Raw genomic sequence first — 24351 nt, forward strand, 5'->3', positions numbered from 1 at the left:
GCTAGGAAAGCAGGAAATTCTTCCACAGCACCCCCAAATCTGTCAGGTGGGGGAACTGGGCACTTGGCTGGAGCACTGGCCGCAGGTTGTTGCTGCAAGTGCACCACTGCCTGTGTTAGCTGCTGTACCTGGGCTTGGAGCGCAGCCAGTAGTCCTGTGGTTTCACCTGCTTCAGCATCCATCCTGTGGAGTGGATGTTTGTCGGGTGGAAGCAATCTGTCACGGCTGGGGCCGGGTCAGGCAAAGTCCAGGGGCAGTCCGAGGTCTGTAGCCAGTAAGCAGGAGGGTCCGAGGCTCCAAATCACTGTACAAGTATCGCAGGTCCGAGGTCCAGAAGCCGAGGTCAGGGAGTCCAGAAGTCACAAGCCAAAGTCAGGGAGTCCAGAAACCAAAGTCAAGCCGGAGTGGATGCTAGAACGTCAGGGAGATGACTAGTTGCTTCCACAAAGCCTACAGCTATATAGCCCTCTGCTGGCTGTTGCCCATTTGGGCTAATTGCTGGCTCAGAGAGGCAGCCAGGATCCTGTTGCAACTCAAGCATCCTTGCTCTTAGAAGGGCCAGAATCCTCTCAAAACTCAGGGCTCAGGGAGCGTCTTGCTTGTGAGCGTGCCACCCTCCTCCGATCCCTGAGGTCCTGACGGAGGCGGTCACGCACACGCGCCACCCGAGAGGGCGAGGCAGGGGGGCTGGGATCTTCTCCAGCAGGAGGCAGGGGCACTGGTGCAGGTGGCAGGGGCACAGTTTCTTCTGCAGGCTCAACTTCCTCTGCAGGGTCCCCAGCACCCATGACATACTGGATCCAGCATTATTGCTGGAGAAACAATCTAATGCAGCTATAAAAAGTGCATTCTTCTAGCTTTGTCAACCTGAAGGATGGCTCCTGACCTTAACTCAGCTGATCTAGTCACATGGATCCATGCTACTGTTTGCTCAAGGCTGTTGGAGGTTATTCTGCAAGTATCTGCTCTAAAAATAATATTGATAACTTCAGTTGGTACAGAACTTTGCAGCCCAGTTACTGTTGAGTGCTAGGTGAACATGTATGTCATACCCATTCTGCAGTCACTCTGTAGGTTACCAATTAGTTACGAGGTGCAGTTCAAGGTATTGGTTATCACCTGTGAAGCACTTAATGACCTTGAACCCATGTATTTTTAGGACTGCCAATTCCCCTCTGCTGTGCTGCAATGGCTTCACTCATTCGTGTTAAGCCTTGAAGGTGGCACCTTCCAAATGGGTAAGACTGGCCACTACCCATTAATGAGCATTCTCTGATCTGGCCTTTGCCTTGTGGAACAGCCGGCCTGAGGAGGTCAGGAAGGCCTCCCACTTACATCATTTCACAGAATGTGCAAAACAAATGTTCAGGATTACATTTTATAATGAGATTAGAACTGTTGTACAATGGAACAGCTGAGGAAGTTGCTTTTATAAGGCAACTGGGTTGAAATCCTTTGTGATGCTTATTGTTTGTATCTCCTTGCTTTTACTGCCCTTGTCCTCTGCCTTTTTAACCCACATACTTTGTTATGGTGTGTCATGCCTAGACAGGTTTATTTTTGTTTGTTTGTATTGTTTTTCAATTCTGTAATCTTAGTGCTACTGAATTGGGTATTGGAGGAAATCTAATGCTGTCTAATTAGCGTGTGTGTATACACATATACACATACACCTTGAGTCTCATTGAGAAAGGTGTGCTGTAAATGAAGCAAATAAGTAAATAAATGCCTGCTACCATTCTTCTTTTTTAGGTAATGCTTGGTAAGAAGATGACGTCCCATGAGATGTGCATAGCACAGCACAGTTTTCAAAGAGATGAGCGCATGATTTCCAAAGGAAATATTAGATGTTGCCGAGCATACACTTCTATCAGTACTGTAATTTGAGGAATTTGTCCAGAACATGAGCTCTTAAAGGGGGAAGCAAAGGCTGCTGGATGCTTTTGATTAAAAGCTACTTTAAAAAATTACTGCTAAGGGCTGGGACTGTCTGCAGCTTCTTTGTGTAATGAACTGCAAGCCTCTTGTGTCCAGAGCCTCTCTATGGGTGGTAGAAGCCTATTTCCTTTATAACAAAATATATGTACAGGCAGAGCTGTGAACTGATCATGTAGGGCCTTGCCCATCCTGTAGTTCATTTTCAGGTCGGTTCATTTTCTGTGGAAGACCTGCAGACTCCTACTTTATTTGCTCCTCGTCTTACTCATATAGGGTAATGGTATCCATGTTCATTTCTGACACACTCATGTTGGTGTGCTGTTGGATATTTTGATCTGTTTACATTGTATTCTTGATATTTCTTCTTGATTTTATCCACACTGGCTAAAAATGCTTTGAGAATCTCATTTTGAAGTGTCAAATGCAAATATACTTCTTGGCCAGTGTGGGCTAATCAAAGATTAAACACCAGGAATAAAATGTAAACAGCAGAACTTCCATTTCTGTTCATTAGGGGCATCAAGTTGGCTATAGTAAGCTCATGTTAAATGAAAGTTGCCAAGTAAAAGCCTACAGTTTTCTTTTGGCAGTAGTGACCGCAGGAAAGACTAGTATAGCTAGGTTATCGCCTAGCTCTTTCTGGAGAGGTAACTGGCTGTCAGACAGCCTGGCCACAATATCCAGCCCATGGATCTTAAACTCTTGTCTGGCTAAAAAGGAACTGGATCCAACACCCAGTAAACAGGTGACCAAAAACATCTTTAGGAAATAATTATCAGGGGAAAGTCTGGGGTATAGATCCTACAGTTTCGCCCATGATATTGTCATTTACACAAACAGGTAATCAAGATACAACGGTCTAAGTGAGGGAGTTAAAATTCATTTTTATTGTGTTTGCTGTCCGTTGTATTTAGCTTACAGGCTCATTCAGTGTGCTTCTTTCGAAGTAGTTGCTTGCAAACAGGAGGCTTTAGCTGCTATTGTCAACCTGAAATCTGTTCTCTTTCTATACACCTCACCACTCTATTATAGTGGCTAGTGTTGGCTATAAGGAAGGCCTATGTAAATAGCAATAATGTGGTGAATCCCCCTCTTGCTCTATTTTTGTCCAACCCACAGAATTGACACATTATTTTCTTAAAATACAAGCTAATTATGCATCGTATTTGAGATACAAGTAGTCCCGTGGTGCAGAGTAGTAAGCTGCAGTACTGCAGTCCAAGCTCTGCTCATGACTTGAGTTTGATCCCAGCAGAAGCTGGGTTCAGATAGCTGGCTCAAGGTTGAGTGAGCCTTCCATCCTTCCAAGGTTGGTAAAATGAGTACCAGCTTGCTGAGGGGAAAGTGTAGATGACTGAGGAAGGCAATGGCAAACCATCCTGCCAAGAAAACATCCTGATGTGATGCCACCCCATGGGTTGGTAATGACCTGGTGCTTACACTTTTACCTTTTAATTGAGATACATTTGTACCCTGTGGACTGTAACATCAAAAGACCAAAGTGGTTTTCATGCTAGTTGGTATTCTTTTAAAATGACAGCTGTACCACTGTTCAGATAACAGTGTCCTAAAAAGTACTGTATGTAATCTCTCCCCACCCCAGAGTGTGTGGGGTACGGTGTTACCCTAACAAACATAATTAGGTTAAGCTTGTCAGATTAAAATGCTAAGTATAAATAATTTTGCTTGGAATCTCACTAATAAGGATTTTGCCATTCACAGGAGTGATGGCTGCTATCATTTTATCCCCTTGCCAGTGGTCGTCCCCTTGCATCTCTTCTGCTCCTGACTCACTTGGTGGGGAAGCCTGATAATTACCGTATTTCCTAAAGATGTTTTTGGTCAACTGTTTACTGGGTGTTGGATCCAGTTCCTTTTTAGTCAGACAAGAGTTTAAGATCCATGGGCTGGGTACTGTGGCCAGGCTGTCTGACAGCCAGGTACCTCTCCAGAAAGAGATTTCTAGGCGGGCCCCTGAAGCCTGCTGACTGGCTGTCTTTGAAGATGGGTCTGGGTAATGAAATGTCTGTCATTGTTGCCCCTGAGGCTCTTCATCTCAGTGACTGCCAAGTCTGGGACAGCCTCTTCCATTACGTGGGAGCAGGAGGGGGCAACAGCCTCTCCTGGGTCATCCTTTGTTCTTAACAAATCAGCAGGCTGCAGGTCTTCGAAACAAAAGCTCATTGCCAGCTTCTGCCAATGCCAGCATATCCACCTCTCAGCCTGAAGGTATGAGGCAACCTCAGTTCCTCCTTACCCTGTCCTACCTTGGACCTTGATTTAGGGGCCAGTCTGAGGTTGGATTTCATATACTTGTGCAGTGCTAGCCATGAAACTTGTCCTTGTTTAAACTGGGAAGTTTGGGGTGTGGGAACTCCTACTGGCTACAGCTAAGTGGCCACTAGTGTTTAGTGGCTGATGCAGGGGGAGCTGAGGGAAAGGGCTTGGCTGCCTGAGTTCTAGCTAGATTAGGATGTGATGTTTCAGGCAGATCAAGAACAATACCTTGTGAGTTGACTTCTGAGTGAAATTTGGGGGGCAGGGGGAAGCAAAAGTAAAGAACGTCTAAAGTTATGCTTAGAAGCCAGTTTCTTTCTGAGGCTCACCCTTTTCTGACGTGGTGTGGAGCTGTTGGAAGTTCTGACAGTGAGGGACGATCCCCGCCGTTGCTGCTTTTCTGGAATTGGCAGCTGTGGCTGGCGTTAGGTTAACTCCTCCTTAGTCAGCGGCCAGGAGTCAGCTCTGCTGCCTGGACACGGTTGGCTTTTCTCCTCTCTGTGTCTCTGCCTGTCTTGGAAGAGGCTGTAATTTTTTTTGTCTGCTCTCTCTCCCCCCATTGTAGCTGTGGTTGGTACAGCCCAAGCCGGCTCTGGAGCTGGAATCCTGTGGGACTGCAGCTTGCCGGGAGGAGGTTGTGAAACACTGGTAGTGGCAGCCGACAGAGCAGGAACCTCTTTCTGATCAATCCTTGACAGCCTCGTTGCTGGCACTTTGCTAGCCTGAGTGTCCCCCGGGGACTTCCTGGCCTATGCTCAGGTAGATGGTGAGGGGATGCTTCTTCTTGCGCAGACGGTTGGCTTCTTGCTTTCCAGGTAGCAAAGACAGAGGCTTAGTAAGGCCCTGAACACAGCCAGGTTTGTAAGTATTTGGAAATCTCTTTTTTTGTTCGTTCTCCTGGGGCTTGAGTTACAGCTGCTTGTTTTAGTTAGGAATCATAAGAGGTTTGCTGGGTAAGTGAATCCCTTCTGTTGTATTTAGGGGACTGGAATGGAAATATTGTCTCCAGGGATTTAAAGCCTTTTACATGGGCTGGACATGTGGAAGTCCTTGCAAGAGGGTGGTCAGGCATGGGTTGCTGCAACATATAAATATGCTGAAGTTAGAGTGAGAGGATTGGCAAGTTCTGTGGGTATTTGTGTGTTGTGTTCAGCATTTGAGGTTTTTCCTGGGGAGGAGGGAGTGTTTTGTCAAGGGAAGCAGAGACTGGCAGCTCTGAGACACTGTGTTGCTGTCAGTTCTAGCAGCAGCAGGGAAGGGGTCCTCTGTTTGACATCCTTAGCAGATGCTGGAGCAGCAGTATGGGAGCAAATGGGGCAGTGGCTTATAGTGCAAGAATGATGATTTCCAGTGATGGGAGGATGCTTGAAAGCTCAGGAAAAACACCCTTGCAGTTCTGTCCCCTTCCTTCAGCCTCCATTCTGGTTTTGGGCTTCAGCAGCAGGAGGCTTCTAATGAGAGAAGTGAATGAAATGCATATTTTGTATATGTTCAACAATATAAACTACATGTACCAAAAAGATGCAAAAGAAATAATGTTAACAAATGTTATAACCTAATACTTAAAAGAATATTACTCTTTGGAGGAAGGTACAGTTTTAATCTGGAAGACGATGTGTAAAGCTGCCCACTCCCAAGTACTCTGTTGCTGTATTTATAGAATGCTACATTTTCTCATGATGCCAGAATAGGTATTTCTGTAATCCTCCGTGGAATATGAGAGTTTTTCTAGTTGTCCACCAAGACTTTTGTCACCAAGAAAGTGCCATTTAACTATAACTGCTGTTCATAAGTGTTTTCCGAGTGCAGGGGAAAAGCTTCAAGGACAGCTTTCATGAAAGAAAAAGAATATGTGTCACTCAAAGTCAATACCTCTTGCTAAAAAAGCATTATTGTAAGCTAACCTCAGAACATGTGTTCATGAGGTGTCAGGTACATTATGGCATCATCATGCACCTGAATTAGTCACATTTCTCTGTGTGTATGTGTGGCACGGGACACCAGAGACCAGAGTAGTGACAGATGTACATGTGACTGACATAGTATCCATAACTACATTCTTGTAGAAAAAGCCCATTTATGGCAGGGGGCTGATTGAGGGAGAGTCTAGGTTCCCCATGCACTAAGAGCATTATAATTTTAAAATACAGTGGGACAGAGTTAGGGAGCATTGTAGAAAGGGTCTGTCTTCACTCCTAATAGCCCCTGATGCCCGGTCTACAAATGCAATAGAATTAGTGGGTAGAATTTGCTGGGCAATTTCAAACTATAAGTGAAAAAAACTCACATAATGCTTGTCCCTACAAATAAATAGCACCTAATCTTTTATGCGTTATGCTGGTTTTTCATTTACAGGCAGTTGTAAAATTAGGGGAGCTTTGACTGCTTCCTCAGTATTGCTTCATTCAGCTGCATGTGTAGACCAAGACCAAGTGTGAGAAAAGTAGGTTACCCTGCTGACTCTTACCAAAATTTTATTCCAGCGCTGCAGGTGTATTGTGTTGTCGGGGGTCTGGAATGGATGCTCCCCAGTAGTGTTTGGTGAGAATTGTCAAGCCAGGCTGAAAGTTTTGTTGCCGCACCCTAAAGCTGGTGTTGGTGGGGATGGTAGATGACAGCAAGTATGGTGTAAGTGGTTAGGGTGTTGGGCTAAGATCTGGGACAGCTGGGTTCAAATCCTATACTGCGTGGAAGTTAGATAGTGATGCTGGGCCAGTCAACACTCTCAGCCTAGCTTTCCTCACAGAGTTGTGAGAATAAAATAGGGAAGGGGAGAATGTCCTAAGGTGAGAAAAGTGAGAATATAAATGAAGTAAGTACAGAAATGCAGTGATAGACATTTGAGGAAATCTCTGCTGCCATCTGTAGTGTCAACCAGCATTAGAGTGATGGGTAGTACTTGCCTGTCCCCTGTGAGAGCTAAAGACCCACACAGACTTTGATGGGGTTGCCAAGCCCTATCCTTGCAAGCGGCCTGGCTGTTCCCCAGGGCTGCTGATTTTCCCTAATGAATTGACTGTTTGCACTGCACACGGGGAGCCCATTAGAGAGACATGTGATGGTCATTAGTGAGGCACTGAGGAAGCAGCAGGAGCCTGAGCAAACACTTCTTCCCTGCATCAACCCAGCCTCTGGGACATTGAAGACGAAAGCACTGTGAATAAGTTTTGACAGCGGCTGACTTACGCTGCCTACACAGGTTGATGCGTCTGCTGCTCAAGGACATGTCATGTGGTGTCCTCCTGAGGGCCAGTCGCAAAGCAGTCATCATAGCCTTTTTGTCATGAAGGAGCCCTTGTGCTGTCTGTAGAATCATAGTGTCACTTCAGGGAGCTCAGGATGTATGAGTAACTTCAGAGAGACTAAACTGGTTGCTCTTATGTCACCTCACACGTTGTAAGATAATTGTAGCACTACTCACTAAGGAAAAGCAGTGACGTAACATAGAGGTTTCAGGAGCAGGCTGCTAATAGATCAGGGCTGACTTCCTTCTGTGCAGCAACTTGCATGCTAAAGAGAATAAAAACTGAAGGTCTGCATGAAACACCACTTCCCCAGCTACTGCAGTGCAGCTGCTTCTGGGGTGCTATGAGCAGCTATTTGAATGCTCAGGACTGAGTTGCATGGTAGTGAAGGAACAACTTGATAAAGGCCTGCAAAATTTTGTATGCTGTAGTGAAAACAGATTGGGAGGGAGAAATTTTTCTCCCTCAATTCTAGAACATAGACTTTCCCTACAAAAATAGTTGGCAGTAAGTTCAAGCAAATGAAAGAAAGGTCTGCTAGTGGATGGTTGACTTTGTGGAACTTTATCTCATGAGACAGAAGGAGAGATTGGGTTTTTACCTCGCTCTTCACTCAGACTCTCAGTGGTTTACAATCTCCTTCCCTTCCTCCCCCCACAACAGACACCCTGTGAGATAGGTGGGACTGAGAGAGCTCTGAGAGAACTGCTCCTGAGGGAACTTGTAGCTGCCCCAAGATCAAACCAGCAGCTGTATGTGGAAGAGTGGGGAATCAAACCTGGTTCTCCCAGATTAACCACTTTACCAAACTGGTGATGACCTCTGACTTAGAAGGATATTAAAAGGCACATGTTAATTAAGACAGATTTGTGGAGGATAGGCCTGTCATTGGCTGCGAGCCATGACAGCTCAATAGGACCTCCACATTAAGAGGTAGAATTGTTGGATACTGGGGAGCAGTTAGCAAATTAGGGTCTGCAGGCTTTTTGGGTGGATTTTCTTGTGGCATCTTACTGGCCACCATGCTGAGCTAGGTGAACCATTTGTCTGATACAGAACAGCTACTCTTATGGAGCCTACTCCAGATGTCTGTTAGCTGCCCAGAGTCCGCTTGCGGAGTGGGCAGCATATAAATCTTAAATAAATAAATAAATAAATGTCCTGTTCGCGTTTAGGAGATTGGTACTTTGCTGGATATCATTGATGAGGAAAGTGTCACCTGTTGAATTTCTCCCCATCAGGCACCAAAGCCCTGCCAGAGAAGTAAAGGTTGGCAGCCTTAGAAAGCTTTTGAAAGCTTAGAAAGCATCAAAGGCTCCTTAGAAAGCTCAAGAGTCATGGAGTAAAAGGACAGGTCGTCTTGTGGATCAAAAACTGGCTAATTAATAGGAAGCAGAGAGTGAGTATAAATGGGCAGTCTTCGCAGTGGAGGACGGTAAGCAGTGGGGTGCCGCAGGGCTCAGTACTGGGTCCCATGCTCTTTAACTTGTTCATAAATGATTTGGAGTTGGGAGTAAGCAGTGAAGTGGCCAAATTTGCAGATGACCCTAAATTGTTCAGGGTGGTGAGAACCAGAGAGGATTGTGAGGCACTCCAAAGGGATCTGTTGAGGCTGGGTGAGTGGGCGTCAGCATGGCAGATGAGGTTTAATGTGGCCAAGTGCAAAGTAATGTACATTGGAGCCAAGAATCCCAGCTACAAATACAAGTTGATGGGATGTGAACTGCCAGAGACTGAGCAAGAGAGAGATCTTGGGGTCGTGGTAGATAACTCACTGAAAATGTCAAGACAGTGTGCGATTGCAATAAAAAAGGCCAACGCCATACTGGGAATTATTAGGAAGGGAACTGAAAACAAATCAGCCAGTATCATAATGCCCCTGTATAAATTGATGATGCGGTCTCATTTGGAATACTGTGTGCAATTCTGGTCACCGCACCTCAAAAAGGATATTATAGCATTGGAAAAAGTCCAGAAAAGGGCGACTAGAATGATTAAAGGGTTGGAACACTTTCCCTATGAAGAAAGGTTAAAACGCTTGGGGCTCTTTAGCTTGGAGAAATGTCGACTGCGGGGTGACATGATAGAGGTTTACAAGATAATGCATGGGATGGAGAGAGTAGAGAAAGAAGTACTTTTCTCCCTTTCTCACAATACAAGAACTCATGGGCATTCGATGAAATTGCTGAGCAGTCAGGTTAAAACAGATAAAAGGAAGTACTTCTTCACCCAAAGGGTGATTAACATGTGGAATTCACTGCCACAGGAGGTGGTGGCGGCCACAAGCATAGACAGCTTCAAGAGGGGGTTACATAAAAATATGGAGCAGAGGTGCATCAGTGGCTATTACAGTGTATGTATATATATGTGTGTGTGTGTATATATATATTAATTTTTTTGGCCACTGTGTGACACGGAGTGTTGGACTGGATGGGCCATTGGCCTGATCCAACATGGCTTCTCTTATGTTTTTATGTTAGTGCTGGTTTTATCTTAGAAGGCTTTGAGTGGGAAACAGCCCAATGTGGTTGTGGCAGCTTTTGGAGAAAAGGGGGCTGAGGTAGTTCTTGAGGAATGTATGCTTTGTTTTCTTTGTGTGTGTCCACTTCAAGATATATAGTAGACAAGAGTAGTTAGTATCTTCTCCAATGCATGATGAGCACAAAGCAGTCAGGACTCAGATCAGCTGGGTTTTGTAATATCTCAGTAACTCTGAGTTCCTTCCCTTGGGGAGTCCATATTGTTTACCTTGCTTTATTTTTAGGAGTTTTGAGGTCAGGCTTGTAAATTCCTGTGCTTTGAGTTACAGCAGAAGGGAACATGGGCAATTGCCTCTGTGGTTTAAAGAACTTGTTTGGCCCTATCCTGTATAGCAGAAGGTAGTGGAATCAACTCCTGGATTCCTGTGCGGCTCCAGAAAATCCCTTGCATGACAGATCTTGCCAACAAAAAGAGAGGACTCTGAAGGTGATGTTTATTGATTTCATCTGCAACTCTCCCTTTGCCTTGCATGGGATCTAGGAGTGGCTGTGTTATTGCAGCAGCTGGAAGGAAAGGTCTGCTCTGCAGGCAGTTGCTGTTATTAAAAAAAGAAATCATGAAAGCTTGAGAGCTGAAAGCCAGTCACCCCTAACAAATGGACTTTGAGCAGTTTCTGATGTGATCATGTCCCTGCGGCTCAGTCTAGGGTCTGACTGATCCATCCATGGTGTTTGCCTTCAGCCTCCATGGGTGCAAACAGCAGAGAAGGTGTCTTTGCCGGGTTCCTTTCATGGAACAAAGGATACCTTATTCCTCTTACAGTCTCTCTGGAAACTGGCTAAGGTATTTGATTCTGAGCTGGAGCTGGTTGTTGTCTCCAGGGCAGGGCAGGGCAGGACTCTTGGCCCACCTGATTTGGGCCATGGCATGGAAGGGTGACCCTTTTTAGTGTGTTTGTCTTTTTGAGCTGCTTTATAGTGAGCCAGAATAATTTAGCAAAGCACCCTGGCTGGATGACTGTTTCTCTGGGCTTGAGCAGAAGTTGTTTCTCTAGACCAGGGGTTGGGAACAGTGGCTCTTTAGATTTTTTTTGTCTACAACTCCCATCAGCCCCAGCCATTGACCACGCTGGCTGGGGCTGATGGGAGTTGTAAGCAAAAAATGTCTGGAGAGCCACTGTTCCTCACCCCTGCCCTAGACTACTTAAGATCCTTCTAACTGAACAAGACAGAGGGTGAGATGTGATCCTTCTGTGTGCAAAACCTGTGCTCTACCACAATAGTCAGTCCCCCCCCTTTACCAAATTAGGACACTCTGCTGGTATTTGGGAGGGCCTGAATATGTTCCTGACCCTACTAGAAACTCCCTGTTAAACTTAGTATGTATTTTTATCTCTCTGTACTGGATTCTTCCCATCTGTAAAGTAAAGAGATGCTGCTTGAAAATGTTAGCATACCATGTCAGACATTCCTGAAGAAACTGCAGAGCAAAGCAACTGCACAAGGATTGAGGAGTCAACCTGTCCTGGGTGGGTTTGCATCCAGGTTAGATTACTGTAATGTACTCTTAACTAGCGGGATGCCATCACGGGTTTAAAAGTTTTGTTGGTTTACTTTTTTGAATTTTTTTACTTGGAATTTTGGCCAGGATGGGTCATCAAGCTAATAATGATGATGATGATTTTTGAAAACTCTCCAGAAACTCCGATTGGCCCAAGATGAGGCAGCCAGGCTACCATTAGGGACAGGATATGTGGATCCTATTGCTCCTGTGCTGAAAGATCTGCACTGGCTGGCATTCTATTTCCAGACACAATTCCAAGTCTGTTTTTTTTTTTTTAATTTTAAGGCCCTAATTGTTGGGACCAGGTTTCTTAAAGAACTACTACCTCCCATTCTCTAACCCACCAGCTAAGGGCTTCCGCTCTCCCTGCCCTTGATGACTGTGCCTGCAGAGGTGATGTGGAGAGCAACCAGGGATTGGGCTTTTTTGGTGATGGCACTTCCCCCACACACCTAGGCACCAGGGCTGTTTGGTGTAGTGGTTAAGTGTGCAAACTCTATTCTGGGAGAACTGGGTTTGTTTCTCCACTCCTCCACATGCACCTGCTGAGTGACCTTGAGTCAGTCACCATTCTCAGAAGAGATGTTCTCTCAGAGCTCTCTCAGCCCCTCCTACCTCATGGGGTGCCTGTTGTGGGGAGAGGAAGGAGACTGTAAGCTCTGAGACTCCGAGTGAAGGGCTGGGTATAAATCCAATCTCCTCTTCTCTCTTCCCTTCTTTCTCATCTTTTTTATAGTCTGTTTTTAATCTGAATTTTTAATCTGTTTTTAATCTGAAACTTGTTTTAAGCTATTCATTGTATTAATGCTCTGGTTGGGTTTTTAGTGCTAGGCTTTTTTAAATTAACAGTGATCATGGCATTTTGCTTATATGTTTTACTTTGTAAGCCACGTCAAGCAGGATCTCTAGAGAGGTGACAAAGAACTTTTCCAAATAAATACATGGGATGACCAGCCAGAATTGTTCACCTAGAATGGCCTGGCCCTTGTAGTATCTCCTTTATTTTTAATTAAACTTTTTTTTATTATTCTGAGGCATAGCATCAGGGCTTTTTCTGCGGGAGCCTACAAGAGCAGAGCTCCGTCTGGACTGGCCTGACCCGCCATGTGGCAGCCACATCCTTCCAGGCCAGTTGATGTGACCTAATATGCAAATGAGCTCCTGCTGGGCTTTTTCTTCAGAAAAAAGTATTGCATAGCATGGTCTGAAAGATAGCATTTGTAGGTTTCAGTCTGGGAGGGTGAAGTTGAAGATGAGGAAAATTCACTGGGTGTCCTTTCCTTTAGCCCCTCATCCATGAAAAGGGAGTAATAGTGACTTCTCACAGGGCTGTTGTGAGGAGTTGGAACACGCACAGTACAGATATTAAAGAATTGAAAGGCATGTTTATTGATGGGCTCAATGTTTTGATGTGGAAGAGCTGTCTTGAAGTTCTTGTATTAGCAAAAAGGTGGCTTACAACTCAGACAAAGAACAAAAGCTATGTGACTCACTGGTTTTACCTCTGCTCCTGAACCTGCTGTAGTAGCAAAAGGAAGAGGATCTTAAGGTTGTTCTGAAACATTTGTAAGGGGACAGAAATGGGAAACTACAGCAAAGACTGGCAGCTGGTGTTTTGAAAGGGGGGTGCAGCTGACCTTTAAGTTGAACCTCAACCTCTTATTTTCAGTGTAGACTTTGATTGTAACTGGTAAATTTGCCCAATTCATGAACACATGGCCCAGCCACTGGAATAAAACCCAGAGAGTTGCCTATTTGTTGTCAAAAACTGCAGATTATTAAATATTTTATATAAAGCTATATCACTGCTGTAGCAGTTTGAGACGCCTGGTTTCTAGTTTATTATTATTTTTTTGTGTGTAGCATCTTTGCTACATTAGTGCTCTGAACCAGTCTGAATCATAATGACTTCATGTTTTGCAGTACTTGAAGATAGGAATGTTGCTTGGAAAGCCTTCTGGGAAGGAAAGCAGACAATCAGATTCTACTTTCAAGGGTTCTGAGCTTGGGGGGTGGGGGTCTATTGCCTGTTTTCATGCACGGCACTGATTTCTCTGACACCTTCAGTTTGAATGCTTGGGATTCCTATGTGTCTATTTGAAATAAAAAGACAAGTGTAGAGACTTTATTGACTGGCTTACATATTGTGGCATGAGCTTTATTTGTGATACTTATATTCCCATTTCTTCATTCAAAGCAACTTCCATGAAGCAATACTGCTTTAAAAAAGCAAGTGAGATTCAATAAGTAATTGTTATTTCCACCCATTGCCTATTTCCATCAAGTATGTAAGTGTCTTGCAACACTTGAATGAAATTACAGGTTTGTGCTAATTGACAAAGAGGTTTGCAGATGACCCTTGGCATATAAAGCTGTGCTTTGAGCAGATCTCATTTTTTTATGCTGGGGAATGACTATGTAGGCTGATTCTCTTATCCACTGTCTCTTCTTCCCTTGCAGTATTCTTGCTAAGCTCACAGTTGATGACTTTCTCTTGCATCATGACTGCTGACTTGTATGTTTCCACAGAGATCCACGGAGGGCCACGGTCCCGCCAACTGCAGCCTGCCCGTTCCCTCCCAGGGCCCCCCCACTGCCTGAAGCATTTTCCTGTTGACCTGCGTACCTCCATGGATGGCAAGTACAAGGAGATTGCTGAGGTAGCCTTTCATCTTCTGTGCCGTTGCTTTCATTTCAAAATAACCTTCCAGTAAGGCCTGTGAGGGCCCTCTTTTTTCTCAGTTGCTTTCTTTGATGTTTCACAATAACAATGTGGTTAGGTTGAAACCTGTTCTTAGGGAAGTTGGGAGAAATACATGTGATCCATTGGAATTATCCAGAAGAAAATCTGATCACTGCCACCATCAGAGATGGTGTTTGGAGTAATTTAGACATGCATGTAGTTTGGGGTTCTGTTGAAGATTGGGTTGTCAGCATGTTAATTCCCCCCAAAGCAAAGAGTCTAAAGTGTTGCATTGGCTCTGCTACCACAGTAATCCCATAGGCTGACAATTTCTGCAATGGTTGTAAAGCCAGACTAAGGTAAGAATTCCTTGCAGTAGCCTCATATCTGATCATGTATTGCTTGCTGTCATGTTCTGTGGCAAATTTTCTAACATAGTTCTGCAGTGAGCAAGAATTGCAGCTTGGCTTAGTTTATAGTGGCCATTTCCACAATGAGGCCCTGGACCATTTGCCAGAAATTTATATTAATCCAAACCTGGCCTGGAAGCCCAGCTGAGTCTAGCTAGTAAGTGTAAGGTTCTACTCAGGACTATTTGAATAATTTTGGAAGTGTGGGATCACCAGACTGTGTGATTAGTGAACCTTCCTGTCATTGTTAGAGGTCTGAAAAGACAAGGAAAGCCCCTTGTCCAGTCCATTTCAGGCAGTCATCTCAAGTACAAATGAACACTCTTTCAGGGAGAATGATTACAAGGAGGGCTTTGGCTTGGCCTTATTTTCATCAGCTTGATGTATTTAACATTTGGTTAGACCCAAAAGGGTCCACGTTTTCTACCCAGCAATTTGTTGGTTATTACCAAATGGTCACGATCAGCTACACCATTAATCCCAATGGTGCAGTCATTTTGACATATATAAAAGAAATGATTCCATTGCAATTGCTGTTGTCGGGTTGCCAGGTCCAACTCAAGAAGTATCAGGGGATAGACCCAGGAGACTTTGGGTGTGGAGCCAGGAGCAAGGTTGTGACAAACACAATTGAACTCCAAAGGGAGTTGAGTTCTGGAAATCACATTTAAAGGGACCACATGCCTTTTAAATGTCTTCCCTCCATTTGGAAATAATGAAGGATAGGGGCACTTTCTTTTCGGGCTCATAGAATGGACCCCCTAGTCCAATCTTTTTGAAACTTGGGGAGAGGCACCGGATGCTATGCTGAAAATTTGGTGTCTCTACCTCAAGAAAACAGCCCCCCCCCCCGGAAGCCCCAGATTCTCTATTGTACTGTATGGAAATCAGTCTCCATAGGGTATAATGGAGTGACCAGGGGACATTTCCCTCTCCTCCCACCCTTGCTTTTTGGTAACCCTGAAGCCAGGAGAGGGTCTCCAAACCAGGGGAATCCCCTGCTCCCATCTGGGGATTGGCAGCCCTATCTGGTGTGAAGATTTGGCTTTCAGCCTTTAATTACTTTACAGCAGTGATTGCAACACACTACAGGCACCTTCTCAAGAATTGGGTCCCAAGTGAATTAACTGAAAATGCATTTCCTTTGATCGACTGGTGGGTTAAGTAATTGAATTGATTGTCTTATTCATTGGGAGAAAATCCTTTCAGAGCCAGCCTGACTCAGCATTTCCTAGCCCTTATCTTTTTTGTGGCACACTGCTTGCTATTTGTGCCTCAGTGCTGATTAATTGCAGAAATGATGCATGTAGAGCATTCAGTGCTTTTCAGGCTTTGGTTAGCACTAAGATTTTATGTGGGGCTGCAAACTACTCTACATCTGTATTGTCTGAATAGCTTTGAAGCTGATAAAAAGGTCTTTCTTACACCCATTCTTAACAATGGCTAGAGCAGGCTCTTCACTCATAGTGTGAACATGACTTTGTAACATTTCTTGTATAAGGCTGGATCAACCATTTCCCCCTTCCTTAATTGTGAAATTGGATGTCAGCTTTTAAAAAGATGTTTATATTGTGGTTCCAATGAATTTACATGTCATAAATAGTGTCTTTCACCTCTCTTCCTTCTGAATTAATGAACATTTTAAAAGCAGATAAGAAGCTTTTACAGGGGTACATGTGATTAATGACAGTATGAGAGCAAGCCAGTAGGCATGTCAACTTTTTCCCATTCAAACTCAACCATACCAAACCCCATAGGACTGTATCTTTGATCTTAATATAAACATGCAGTTTCAAAGCATCAAAGATCCTTTCTAGCAAATTCAAAATGAAAATATTGCCTTTACCTGGTTATGGGTGGGCTCATTTGGTGTTTGAAGGCTGATAGAAATATCACACTTCTGTGTTCAAAGACTCATCAGCTGAGACCCACTTTATACATTAGGGTAACTTAAATGGATTTCATGCTTCAGACCTCTGCATCCATTAAATCATATCTGTTGGCAGAAGAATGCTGTGGGCTGCCCCCTTCCATAAATTTATATTCAGTTTATTCAAGGAAAATGTCCAAAAAGCCCATTGGTTATAGCAGTCTCAAAATGTAGCCATTGAGCCAAACTTGTATATGCATTTAAAGTTCTAAAATCAGAAAAGAATTGGTCCTAAGCAGAAAGGAGTATGCTCAGGCTATAGAAAGAAGAAGGATGGTGGTGATTGGGAAAGGATTAGAAACTGCCTGCTGTAGTTTCCATCTGCTAAACTGTCATTTTGGAAATAAACCTCCCAGTACCTTTCTGATGAATCCTTGTGAATCCTGGGCTGATGGGAGGTCTGACCTCAATAGGAGGGAGTTGAGGCCTGTTTAATGGTTTAGGAGCTGTGGTTTTTTGATGTCGACACATTAGTATGTCAGAAACATGTGGGGAGAGCCCTGAGTCTATACATCATGAATGTATTGTCCAATGACCTGGGCAGTGAGAAACCAGAAGCGGTGACATTCCTTCAACAGCAGGGAGATTCACCCGACAGTTGTCCTGAACAACTGCTGTTGTGACCTTTCTAACTAGCCCACTAAATGCTCTCATTGATGCTTAAGACAAGGTTCCAAGTGGCAATAGATTACTTCAGGAGTAGCTTGAGCAACATCTTGTACCTCTGATTGTGCTGCTTTGCTGTTTGGGAGGTTTTCCGTATTGCTACCCCTGCCCATGCTGTTGTACCCACAGGAGCTGTTTTGCCGCTCGTTGGCTGACAGTGAGATGCGCAGTGCCCCCTATGAGTTCCCCGAAGACAGCCCCATTGAGCAGCTAGAGGAGAGACGTCAACGACTGGAACGGCAAATCAGTCAGGATGTGAAGTAAGTTGCTGCCCTTCTCTGGCTCCTTTGGCACTCTTGTGAATAGGAGGGAGCATTTCTAGGACGTTGGAGGATAAAGATGATCAGATAATAAGATCCTGGAAGAAATTGCAAGGAACCTAACGGAGGTCCTCTTTAGTCACCACACAGAACTGCAACTCAGGAAAGGGTTGAAGAAAGAAGTACTGAAGCTCCAAGGTTTTTTGCAGTAATTGTAGCAACTGGTCCAAGATCCAACTGGCAGGTTAAGCTAGGAGCTGCACATGTGCTAGTGGCTGGGATGTCTGTGCACCACAAGCATGGTTGTATGTATGTATGTGTGGCTGGCAGTTTTACACTGTGTTTGTCCTACACACAGTCTGTCTTGGGTTTCCTGGGCTTTTCACAGGAGGGTTTGCTTTGCAGCAAGTGGAGAACTACCTTACCAGCAGGCAAAGAAGACATTTTATCCTATTCCATCTGGCCCTGGTTTATCAGTAGAGTTGGGAACTGCCTGGAGAAAAGAATGTCCTGTACCTCTAATAGAAGTTTAATGAGATGCTGTTTACCAGATGATGTTATTTGCAGCCATACCATGAAAAACATCAGTTACTCATTTTTATACATTACTCCTCTGTTAAAGAAATGGGATATTTTTCCCCAGTCCTATTGGCAACCTACTTTCCACATTCCTTTTAAGATGAAAATTGGAATGGTTTGGCTTTTGGGAATGTTCAGCAAGTTATCCATGCTTTGTTTGTGCATGCTGATTCCTTTCTTTGTTTCTTGGTTCATGGTCATCTAGTTTGCCATTGCATCTAGTTCAGGAAGGCTGTGGGTACTACAACACATATGTTCCTCTAAACTAAAATCAGGAATCCATGCAAAATCAGTAACCAGAGTTTGCTGCATTGTGACAAACCATGGTTACTACAGGCTCAGAAACGGAAGAGGGAATCAGTATGTACATGACAGCAATGTTCCTGGCGGCCAAGCCATTGTTGGTCTGTAATGTAAAAGCCAGGCCGCTTTCATTCATTTTCTTTGGAACCCATTGCAGGTGAATTTTGCTGTATAGTGTCTGCCATTTCTGGTGTTGGTTTCTGCATTAATGCTAGTGTTTTCTTTTCTCCTTCTTTTCTTCCACTACTTCCTCATCTGTCTCTCTGCATTTCTCTGTTTGTCCTTATCTCGGCGTTGGCCTCCACTACCCATTTGTCCTCAGACTAGAACCCGACATTTTACTCAGAGCCAAACAGGACTTCCTGAAAATTGACAGTGCTGCTGACTTACAGTGAGTGCCCAGCATTAACTCTCTATGCCCTTGACTCAGGGGTGGGCATGGGAGCACCATGCAGGCTGAATCCTCAATCCTGCCCCATCATGGCAGACATAAAGTGAGTGACACTCTTGCTAAGTTGTGTCCACCTCCATATGGCACGTCCCTACTGGCAATTGTGTAAATAGTGTTTATATAATTAGTTCAGAAAAATCCTAATATAAAGAAAGTAATAACTCCCCAAAACTTCCAGGAAACTGGCTGAGAATTGGGCATCAGGGTGGAAGGGGAAATAAACTTCCAGGGTGAGTGTGCACTCAGGAGGAAAGATTGACTCATTAGAATGGAGAAGTCCTCTGTAAGGGAAAGATCAAAGTAAACCACTGGCTTTTGTGTGTATGTGTGTGGGGTGGGTAGCATCCGTTTTGAAAACCGTTCTGATAAGATGTCAGAGTTGAGATTGGGAACTTTTCTGCCTGTATTCTTAGAACCATGATCACTTGTTAATTCTTGCACGCTCCCCTGGACTTACAGTGACCCAATACTGATGAGTGGAGAATTCCACAATTTGCACTGCTGGTCACCTTCCCTTGAACTTTTGCTGTGAGCTCCATTTCCCTCCTGTCTCTCCCTCCCCCCTTTTGGTGGTAGGCAAAGTGGTTGGAGCCATCCTCTTGTCTCTATGTTTATATTTCTCCCTACATTGTGCATCAGCTAACTAGCCATTTAGATTTCAACTGCTCAACCAATCAGGATCCTTATCAGGGATCACTTGTTAGAGATCACTTAAAGACCAGCTTGTTCTGATTCTGTCCATTTTTCCCCAGTGTAGAAATGGGGCAATATGTCCCCTCCTAAGAGTGTTCCTGACTCCACCAGGGAAATCTCTCTGCTAGGTACACTCCTTGTGATGGTGCTCACGGACTAGCAAGTACCAGTTACCTTTTGATAGCTCTCCCTCCATAGCTCAGGGTTGTTGCCATCAAAGGGCCTGGAAGTCCCTGTGTTGCACGTGTTTGTGTGCGGTACGTCTTGCTTTGATGTCTTCACGTGCCTGTTTGAAAAAGAGGCTCCAATAGCAGGGCAGGATACAGGCAGAGTCCAATCCATCACTTACTGTTGTTTCTTCACCTCTTCCCTTTTTTCTTCTGTCACAGGTTGTTTAAGGAACAGGGTGAGGACCTGGTGGACCACCTTCCTAAAGATCGAGATGTGCTTCTAGAGAGGGAGTTTCAGAGGGTCACCATCTCTGGTGAAGAGACATGTGGGGTAAGGTTGCCTGAGGCAGGACAGAATGGAAACTAGGATTTATTCAAGGCAGGACAGAATAGAAACTAGGGTTTACTCCTGCTGTTCCATACCTTCCCTTCAGACTTCAGAGCATGCTAATTTCTGGCTGTATGATATGGTGTCTAGGCAGCAAATGATGACACTATATCCTTTCCCCCCTCCTTTCCACTGGATTACAAGGTTTGGTGGCTAAAAGCCCAATACCTGTTCTTCCTCTCCCATCATCCCAAAATGGAGCAAGCCATGGTCTCCTTTGCACTTCCATATCTTTGGCCTTTTATTTATGTGATTTTTTAAGGTGAACCCAAAAAACTGCTTCCAGGTTCTACTGCTGTGTTTGTTCCTCCTTGGATGGGTTGCCTGTGTTAGGAATAGGACCAACAGTAAGGCTGACAACATCTCTTGATACAACTAAGTGTGTTTGGCTGTTATCTGTATTTATTGTAGTTCAGAACTATTATTTTCTCTCATGAGCGCCACACTGGAAACAAGCGTACTGACCTGAGGCATGTTTCTGTGGAATGTAGGTGTTTGATTTATGGTTTTGACTTTTGACTGTGTTCCAGAAAGATTAAATCTCATTTGAAATCACTTCACACATGGACATATGTGAGTTTATCCTACACGATTACTCAACATTTGGTCACTCAGAGCTGAACGCACAAACTGCTTCTGTTGAAAATTATTTTGTTGTATCCAATAAATACAAGTCGCAGAATGGAACTTCTTCTCCTTCCATTTCTTCTCTTCTGTGTACCCCCCATGCTCCCCACCCCTGTCATGGGGTTTAAGAGACCCCAGGAACAGAACTGGGTATGATGTGTGGTCTGCAGCAGAAGGAGAGAATAGGTGAAAGAGTGCAAACAAATGCTCCCTCTCCATGATCATGGACATTGCTTTCCAAGCATTCTTGATCATGCGAAGGGAGTGTATGTGTACACACTTTCCTCCAAAGCTAGACACAGTGCTGATAAGCCAGTGATCATTTGGAGGCAAGGGGTAAGTCCAAGTGTGCTCATGTACTCATGCCTGCTTTTTCTTTCTCTCTGTTGAATGAAAATGTGGAGGGATTGTATGCTTAGGGCAACAGAGTTAGACTACTGCGTTTTCAAAGTCAACACTGCATACTCTTAGCAGCAATGGCTTTCCAGGGTCTCAGACAAAGATCCTTCACGTTATCTGATTCTTTTAACTGATGATGGTAGAGATTGAACCTGTTACCTTTTGTATGCAAAATAAAAGCTCTTAACACTGAGCCATGGCACCACCCCAGTTTGGTTATGTAAGCGGATTAGATGTATTGAAAATAGAATGTGTGCAGTCACAGCTGCTCCCCAAAACTTTTCTCATTTTAGTCACTGCTCCATGTGCTGTGTCCAACCTCAGTGGACTTGTCATTTGAGTGATAACTATGACTCACAGAAGAACTTGCTGGTGACATAGCAGAGAGGAAGCTAATACATGACATGTCATTGTTGACTTTTATAGACTATGAGGGTTACAACGGATAATTTAAAACATCAGAGAAAATAAGTACACATCACTAAATACAATCTATATGAAAACTTCAGCACGTGCTAACATAGTCAGATATTTTCACCCTCAATGTAGGTAGATCTTCAGGATGTTGTTACCAGTTATCTTTCCTTGGACAACTATATATGAGGATAGAAAACAAGAAAGAGAGTGTACACAGCTCTCTAGCCTATGTACAGAGCCCAGGCATTCCAGGTGCTAAGTAATGCACTGTGGTGAGTGAAGCTTGTTCAGAATAAAAAACAAAAAGGAAAATAAAATTTCATATTCCTAGGTAAGTAATTTTGTTGTGCCATGTGATGTCTTAAAGGCAAATAAGTGAATATGAGATACAGGTATAGAACAGTTATACAAAAATACCAGCATTTCTTTACAATATTTTTAAAAGATATAAGATATAGATATAGAACAGTTATACAAAAATACTAGTATTTATTTACAATATGTGTATTTGTTTAAAAAGGCAATTAAAGGCCCTAATGTAGCCTCAACTTAGATTAAAAACATACAGTACACTCAAACATTTATTTTACATCTTCTTGTAGTAAAAGAGCATAATTCAGTCTCCATCTTCTTGATTCTTTGTTCCATTGAAGACTGCTTCTATGGAATTGTAGTCTGCCAGTATCTTCAGTTGAATCTCTACTTTTTCTGAATTCATTGTCAAACTTTTTGATATCTGGCACATGTCTATTCTTGAGTATTTGTTTATTTATTTTAATTTATATCCCGCCCTCCCCACCAAAGGCAGACTCAGGGCATCTCACAAGGGTCACAAGAGTATGTGTGATGTCTGTCCAAAAAGAAGGCAAAATCTGTGCCCTTTGGATGTGTGGTCCTCCAGGAATGTTCTAATTCCAAAATTTCCCCATATTGAAATACATTTTTATGTAGTTTTCCACCTTTCATATTTCTTGATTTGCCTTTTGGGAAGTCTAGTACATATTTCCAAGAATAATTAATTCCTCATCTTAAAAATCTACTATAGTTTGGAAAAAAAACCTTAAAATTTAACTTAAACATCATTTGATGAATATATTGTTGCTATCGTGCATATTTTGCCTTCTAGGAGTCTCATTTTTAACGTTAGTATCTTCCATCTGGATCTCTTAATTCTTCTAATACTTCTAATTGGCATGCTTTTTAAATTTTCTTCTAGGTTCTTTTCTCAGATTTTTAAATGGTTCTCTGAATATTCTTTAGGGTTCTTTTCTCTGAATCTTGAATGGTCCCCTAAGCTCTTTCTTCAAATTGTTGCATTCGGTGCACCAGTGTTTGTGATAATTTTTTCACCACTACTTCAGTTCTCTGGTCTTTATCTGTTTAATTTATACTCCTTTTTTTCTTTTTCTCTTTGACATGTTCCTGTCCCCATTTTTCTTTTCACTCTTCTCCTTTTAAAAATACTGTACACACTCTCCATATATTATTTCCATATAGTGTTTTCTATGCAGGTACCAAGTGCAAAACAACCAAAGTTTATACTGTTAAAAAAACTCAGCTAGCATGTATGTCTGCTAAATTACAGAGTGGTATTATCTAGAGTTTTTATAAAAATCTAAATGTAGCAAGTGAGGACAATTCTGAATGAATATAGTATAAATGAAAGAAGTACCTTATCTTCTAGTCACAAACATCACTATATCATCAAAAGAACAAGATCCCCCCCCCCATAAAATTAGAATTTAGTAGTGCAGGGTGGTGGTGGAAGGTGATAAATGAAAGAGAGGGAGAAAAAGAGAAGGAACAAAGAAGGTAAACTAGCGTTTTTGCTTTTGTTTCTTGGTATGCTGATTCATCTGAGGTCTTCAGGAAAAAAACAAAAAGAAAATATTATGAATTAATTAAATGTCTTCTTGTTGCTTTTTATTCTGGAGGATTTCAAGGAAGGTGTCCAAGTACAAAAACATATAACAGAAAAATAAATCTCTTCATTGAGCAGACTGTTTGGCAAAACTGTCAGTCTGTGAGGATTTTTTTTCCTCCGCTGTGTCACATCACAGCCAGAACACTAAGCCCTTCAGACAAACATCCTCATCAAAAAACAGGAGAATGAACAATGAAAAGGAAAAAAATCCTGATTATATATTCCACAGAAAAAGTAGGAGAAAGGAGAGCTTCAATTAGTATTTTCACTCTAATTATTGAAGCTGAAATTTCCTTGAAAAGTAGCCTAGTGCAGTTCAGCCAGATGCATTCCTTAAACTGGCCACATAAATCTATGTAGTTAAGGATCAAAGTTGATCAAAAGCCTTGCTCGACAGAGACCATAAGTTGTTGAAAGTTCTTTACCATTATTTTTTAATGCTGACTTCAAATGCTGCTGGTAGTCTGCCAGTCTTTCCAGTTGTAGTTTTGGGAATCCAAAAGATTGCAAAGATTGCTGTTTTCAAATTGATAAAAAGAACAGGAGGAACAGAATAGGGATTGGCTGGGATCGGCTGACTTTATTGGCAAAAACCCCCTCCTTGTTGCTGTCCTTGATATTGTCAGAAACCCTGTGGAAACCTGGTAAATCAAGCCCCTCTCCCCCTCCCCAGTTCACCTGTCAGTTGAGTCTCCCCGATGAGGGAGAGGTAAGGATAGAGAAATAAATCCCCTCCTTCCCTGGAATTGTTCACCCTACAGTGAAATAGCTTTTAGAAATGATCTTTTTCAGGGCGCCATATTCCCCGGAAGTCTGTCTAGTCCTTGATAAAGGTCATCAACCAAGGCAACCAAAGCAGTCTGTTCCAGATCCTTGCCTGAAGCCAGATTGAAATGGGTCCAGGAAATCAGTCTCTTTCAAGAACCCCTGGAGCTGAGACAAGCAAC

The 24351-nt window shown here is 43.3% G+C and overlaps 1 protein-coding gene across 5 annotated transcripts in view; it reads left to right on the top strand.

Moving 5' to 3' along the window:
- Window positions 1-24351, top strand: part of AMPD2 (adenosine monophosphate deaminase 2) — a 58583-nt gene that overhangs the window by 14305 nt on the left and 19927 nt on the right. For 3 of the 5 annotated variants that reach the window (XM_060231600.1, XM_060231599.1, XM_060231604.1), the window contains exons 2-5: window positions 14034-14164; window positions 17323-17453; window positions 18658-18726; window positions 19869-19980. In XM_060231600.1, coding sequence (XP_060087583.1) covers window positions 14034-14164; window positions 17323-17453; window positions 18658-18726; window positions 19869-19980 — 443 coding nt within the window. Of the gene's footprint in view, window positions 1-4868; window positions 5077-14033; window positions 14165-17322; window positions 17454-18657; window positions 18727-19868; window positions 19981-24351 lie in introns of those variants that run through there. The other 2 variants (XM_060231602.1, XM_060231601.1) reach the window with 2 other exon arrangements.

This window comes from Heteronotia binoei, chromosome 2 (genome assembly GCF_032191835.1).
Source record: "Heteronotia binoei isolate CCM8104 ecotype False Entrance Well chromosome 2, APGP_CSIRO_Hbin_v1, whole genome shotgun sequence".
Taxonomy (NCBI): Eukaryota; Metazoa; Chordata; class Lepidosauria; order Squamata; family Gekkonidae; genus Heteronotia; species Heteronotia binoei.